This window comes from Dama dama, chromosome 23 (assembly GCF_033118175.1).
Source record: "Dama dama isolate Ldn47 chromosome 23, ASM3311817v1, whole genome shotgun sequence".
Lineage (NCBI taxonomy): Eukaryota > Metazoa > Chordata > Mammalia > Artiodactyla > Cervidae > Dama > Dama dama.
The window spans coordinates 2423096-2429403 of NC_083703.1; the positions used below are offsets into that span (position 1 = coordinate 2423096).

The window sequence follows — 6308 nt, forward strand, 5'->3', positions numbered from 1 at the left end:
AAAGTCAGAAAAAATTATCCCAGAAGCTAATGCCATATACAAATTCTGGAAATATAAAGAAGCATGACAGGTGGGGGAAATAGCAATATACTTCAAATAGAAATTATGTTTATCATGTAACCTACCATTTAATTTTAATAAATCATCAATCACCATATATGTATGGATGTGTATGTGTGCACGTATACAAAATATAAATTTTTAAAACCATTTACTCTTTACTTTTTTCAGGGTCTGTTTCACATCGTTATTCCTTAGGCTATAAATCAGAGGGTTTAACATGGGAATCACAAGGGTGTAAAACAAAGAGGTCATTTTGTCTTGATCTAGAGAATAGGAAGAACTCGGCCTGAAATACGTGAAAAGCATTATTCCCTGGTAAACTGCCACAGAAGTTAGATGAGAGAGGCAGGTAGAGAAAGCTTTGAACCCCCCTTTGGCAGAGTGGCTCTTCAAGGTCAATAGGATAATATAACAATAAGAGACAAGAACTCCTGAAATGGTACTCAGTTCAATGAAGCCAAAAGCAGTAAATATCAGTAACTCATTGACCTGTGTATCTGAGCAAGATAGCAAAAGAAGAGGAGCAACATCACAAAAAAAGCGATTAATCTCATTTGACCCACAGAAACATAAGTGGGATGCTAATGTTGTGTGTATCAAAGTCTCTGCTATACTCACCAGGTAAACCCCAGCCATGAGCAGGGAGCACAGCCTGCTGGACATGCTGACCGCATAGAGCAAGGGGCTGCTGACAGCCTTGTACCGGTCATAGGCCATCACTGCCAGCCTATCACAATCTATAGAGGTATAGAGCACCAATAATTGCAGGGCACAGCCATAGAAGGGAATTGATTTGTTCTTAGCAAATAGGTCCACCAGCACCTTGGGGCCAACTGCTGTGGAAATGCTGAGGTCACTGAAGGAGATGTGGCTGAGGAAAAAGTACATGGGTGTGTGCAACTGGGGATCCATTCTGATCAGGGTTATCATTCCAAGATTTGCCAGAAGATTGATGAGATAAATAAGGAGAAATATGGTAAATAAGATCATTTTGTTCACAGCATTATCAGTAATTCCCAAGAAAATGAATTCAGTTATGGAGGAACAATTCCCTCTATCCATTCTTGTTAGTTCTTATGTAAACTTTTGAGAAAATGATCACGAAAAGGACACTTGCATGTGTAACACTTTTCAGCATCTACAAAATGTCATAAGACAGAATATATTTTTCTATAAATGTCTTTTTATACTTAGAAAAGTACTCAGTCATGCACCCATTCTTTAAAGAGGCATAGCCATCAATTCTTCAATAATAAAAAAGTATCTGAGAAAGACCTTTGAGAAATTGGATGTAAATCTTAGATGTCATTCATGAGGTTTGTTACTTTCTACAAGCTCTTCTCTGAGTGTTAGTTTCTTCATCCCAGGGAGTAGATTTAGAGAAATTTAACTCTTTACCTCTTGAGAAAAACCTAGAAGAGACACCTGTGTTAGACACAGACTGTAAGACACAGGACTGAGCATTTATGATGACTGAAAATAGTCACTTATATACAAAAAATGAAAGCCATTTTTATGTTTCTCAAAAAAGCATGATTGGTTTCAGAGAATTTGACTTTGTTCCAGAAACAGTCATGCCTTCCTACTGTCATCAAATTGACCTATGGTAAAAAGAAAACTGCAATTTGTGTGTGTGTGTGTGTGATGTGCTTCACAGTTATCTTGAAATGGTTTTCTCCTTCTTTAGTTAAAGAGTAAACCTACTGAAACTCGAAAAAGATCCTCCCTCCATTATTTCCATTTCCTTAGATTTGTTCATAGTGTTTTAGAGTCTCCTTCACATCTCATTTAAGGATATTACCACACTTTGTTCATGTTTTCTTTTTTACTGAAATGTAATGTGTACATCATAGAATTCACCCTTCTAATGTATACAGTTGTTTGTTTTTACTATATTTTTAAGGTTCTTAGGCTATCAACAGTATTTACTTCCACATTTTCATCACTATGATAAGAAATCCTTTATTCTTATTTATTAGATATATATTAGCTGTTGCTTTCCCTTCCTTCCTTCCTTCCTGAGCCCTGGTAACTACTAATTTACTTTCTGATTCTTTGTGCTTTCCAGTTCTTGGTCTCCTTTTAAATAGAATTATGAAACATACTATTTTGTTTGTTTGTTTGGTTGGTTGGTTGCTACTGTTATTTTTTTCATCAGCCTTGTCTTCATTGAAATATTTTCAAGGTTCGTCTATATTGCATGCATTGCATATTCATCCTTCTTTGAATTTTTGCCATACTTCATCTGTTTTGACAAACAAAATTAGCAGAAATACTGTGAGTCATTTCTGGGTCTTGTCTTGAAGAAGACAGTATGTGAAAGCCATGAATTACCAAGTAGAAATTCCAACTAGCCATCTGAATTTACAATGTGGCAAATTCTGAGATTACATGAACTGAAAGCAGAGAATTTGGGTCCATCTTTCTAGACATTCTCATCTAGTGTCAATTATTAAAGAACTTGCAACCTAGCCCACCTTTCCACTGAATATTTCATGCAATCTCAGTAAACACGAGAAAGAACAAAATAAGGAGTCAGTTGTCATTCTCTTAAGTTATCTAGTTTTGAAATACAGTTTATGTAGGAAGAGATAACTAGAACAGTGTGCAAAAACGAATCAGAGAAACAAGCTTTTGAGTATATATGAATGCATGTATATTCAAGGGTTTCCCAGGTGGCTCAGTAGAAAAGAATCGGATTGTCTAGCAGGAGATGTGAGTTCGATCCCTGGGTAGGGAAGAGCCCCTGGAGTAGAAAATGGCAACCCACTCCAGTATTCTTGCCTGGAAAATTTCTTGGAGAGAGGAGCTTGGCAGGTTACGGTCCATGAGGTCGCAAAGAGTCAGACATTACTGAGCACACATGGTCAGTGGTCATTCTCTTAAGTTATCTAGTTTTGAAATGCACTTTATGTAGCAAAAGGTAAGTGGAACAGTGTGCAAAAATAAATCAGAGAAGCAAGTTTTTGAATATATATATATATATATATATGTATATGTATATATATAAATACATGTATATTCAAAGACTGAGGAAAAATGTTTGAAAACCATATAGATAGATAGATGGATAGATAGATAGATAGATATAGATAAGACAAAGAACTTGTAGCCAAAGTAAATGAAGAATCCTCACAGACAGTAAGACAACAAACAACGTAATAAAAATTGAACAAAGAATTTGAACAAATTAAGTCTCATCAAGAAGATATATACAAAGAAACCCACTTCAGACCTAGAGACACATACAGACTGAAAATGAGGGGATATAAGAAGATATTCCATGCAAATGAAAATCAAAAGAAAGCTGGAAAAACAATACTCATATCAGACAAGATAGACTTTAAAATAACGAATGTTAAAAGAGACAAGGAAAGACACTACACAGTGACTAAGGGATCAGTCCATGAAGAAGACATAACAATTGTAAATATATATGGACCCAACACAGGAACACTTCAATATATAAGGCAAGTGCTAATATCTATAAAAGGGGAAATCGGCAGTAACACAATAGTGGGGAACTTTAACACTCAAATTACACCAATGGATGGCTCACCCAGACAGAAAATTAATAAGTAAACCAATTCTTAAATGACACAATAGACCAGATAGATTTGATATTTGTAGGACATTCCATCTGAAAGAAGCAGAATACGCTTTCATTTCAAGTAAACGTGGAATATTTTCCACAACAGATCATATCATGGATCACAAACCAAGACCTGGTAAATTTTTAAAAGTTGAAATAGTAACAAGCATCTGTTTCCAATGACAATATGAGAAATCCATTACAAGATAAAGCTGTAAAAAACACAAACATATGGAGGCTAAACAATATGTGACTAAACAACCAGTATCACTGAAGAAAAGAAAGAGGAAATTAAAAAAGAAAATACCTAGAGACAAACGACAACCAAAACATGACAATTCAACGCCTAAGGTGCTCAGCAAAACAGCTCTAAGAAGGAAGCTTATTGCAATAAAACTTACCTCAGGAAACAAGAAAAATCACAAAGAAACAACTTTACATTACACCTAGAGCAGCCAGAGAAAGAATAAACAAAGCCCGAAGTTAATAGAAGGAACCAAAACATAAAGGTCAGAGCATAAATAAATGAAAAATATAAAGAGAATAATAACACAGGCCAATGAAACTAAAAGCTTGTTCTTTGAGAATGTAAAGTTGATAAGCCTTCAGCCAGACTCATCAAGAGAAGCAAAGAGAAGATTCAAGTCAATAAAATGAGAAATGAAAGATGAGAAGTAACAACTGACATTACAGATATTTTCCATCAGTCATCAGTGATGTGTAAGAAGGATGTGCTATGGAAAGAAGGAAAGTTAGTGATGAGGACTGAAGTAGACAACCTAGAATACATCAGAGTCTTTTGATATGCTGTTCCCTATTTTTGTGGAATTTCAAGAATTTTCGTGGAATAGAAGAGTATCTTCATGCCATTGCTACAGCATTGATTTGAATTGTGAATTTCCTAAAAAACACTCAGTTCTTCTTTAAGTTATCCAATTCCAGATGAAGCCTATTTTAATCAAATGTTGTCTGCTGCAGCACTATTTTTGACTTCCATTTAATGGGCTTAATTTTTTCTTCTTTTTTTTCATATCATATTTATTAAATCCAATAAAATGGAGTGATATGTAGGTCAAATCAGTCTTTAGATGCTGTAATATACATCGGACACTTGAATGGAGACAAATTAACTAGATTACATGTTTATTTACTGCACAATACCTGCCAATCCACTGATGCCCTGTTTGTCTTAGACTTTAATTTTCAGACAATATTTTCAGTTAGGCTGCCTTTTATGAGCAACAGTTCCAAAAGAGTTTGGTGAATTGATAAAATATGGTAGAGATAGAAACCTATACATGTTTTATAAAATAAGAATTTTATAAGTTTGTAGCTTTTTCCACAATGAAAAGTTTTCCAACGTGCCATAATGTCTCACAAATGTCCTTAAATTTTTTATCCCATGATGATTGTGTGGCTCATTTATTACTAAACTGCTTAGTTCATTAATGTCTACTAGTAGTACCAGCTTAAATTCATTAGTATAGAATCTATAAGATGTACTATAAAGTTTACAAAACCTGAGTTCTGAAAGATTGCTCAGTAAATCTTTGATTTACTTTAAGTCAAAACCTTTAAAACATTGTATAATGTTTTAGTGAGACTGAAATAGTGTTTGAATGACAAATGAACCAAAAATTAGCATAAGTAGAGAAGTGAAAAGGTTTTTCAAAAACAGTAAGTGCCATATATAAATCCTGCCCACATACTAAGCATGATATCTGCAGCAACCTGCATTATTTCTTAACAGTGAAGCTGTGCTTAGTCACTCAGTCATGTCTGACTCTTTGCGACCCCATGGATTGTAGCCCACCAGGCTCTTCTCTCTATAGGGATTCTCCAGCAAGAATACTGGAATGGGTAGCCATTTCCTCTTCCAGTCTTTACAGTGGAGTTTAATACAAATAATTATTCACTTAGGAACTTGAGAAAATTGTTTCTCCTGTGTCGTGCCATAAAATTTTAATCACACAATTACTATATGTGTGTGGTTGTGTGCATATATGCATAATACAGATATTTAAAAATATAGTTTAGCTTTCAATTTTACTAATGCCCCTTTTACATCCTTGTTCCATAGGCTAAATATTAGAGGATTTAGCAGGGGAATCACAAAAGTGTAAAACAAAGAAATAATTTTGTCTTCATCTAGAGAGTAGGATGAACTTGGCCTGAAATACATAAAGAGCATAGCTCCCTGGAAAATTGACACTGCAGTTAAGTGGAAGGTGCAGGCAGTAAAATCTTTGACTTTCCCCTCAGCAAAGTGGATCTTCAAGATTGAAAGGATGGTATAAAAATAAGAGCAAGGACTCCTGAAATAGTGCTCAGTTCAATAAAGTCCAAAGCAGTGAATGTCACTAACTCAATGACCTGTGTTTCTGAGCAGGACAGGGAAAAAAAAAAAAAAAAACAGGTGTAAATCACAGAAAAAATGGTTAATCACATTTGACCCACAGAAGCATAAATGGAATGCTAATGCCTTGTGTATCTGAGAAATGTTATCCCACCAGGAAAACCCCAGCCATGAGCAGGGAGCACACCCTGCTGGACATGCTGACTGCATAGAGCAAGGGGCTGCTGATGTCCTTGTACCGGTCATAGGCCATCACTGCCAGCAGGAGACACTCACAATCTGCAAAGATAAAGAAGA

General features: G+C 35.3%; 1 protein-coding gene across 1 annotated transcript; it reads right to left on the reverse strand.

Moving 5' to 3' along the window:
- Positions 1-201: 201 nt before the first annotated feature.
- Positions 202-1125, reverse strand: LOC133044207 (olfactory receptor 5W2-like). The gene has a single exon (XM_061125636.1). It carries the CDS (start codon positions 1123-1125, stop codon positions 202-204), a length of 924 nt encoding a protein of 307 aa, XP_060981619.1.
- Between the last annotated feature and the right edge of the window lie 5183 nt (positions 1126-6308).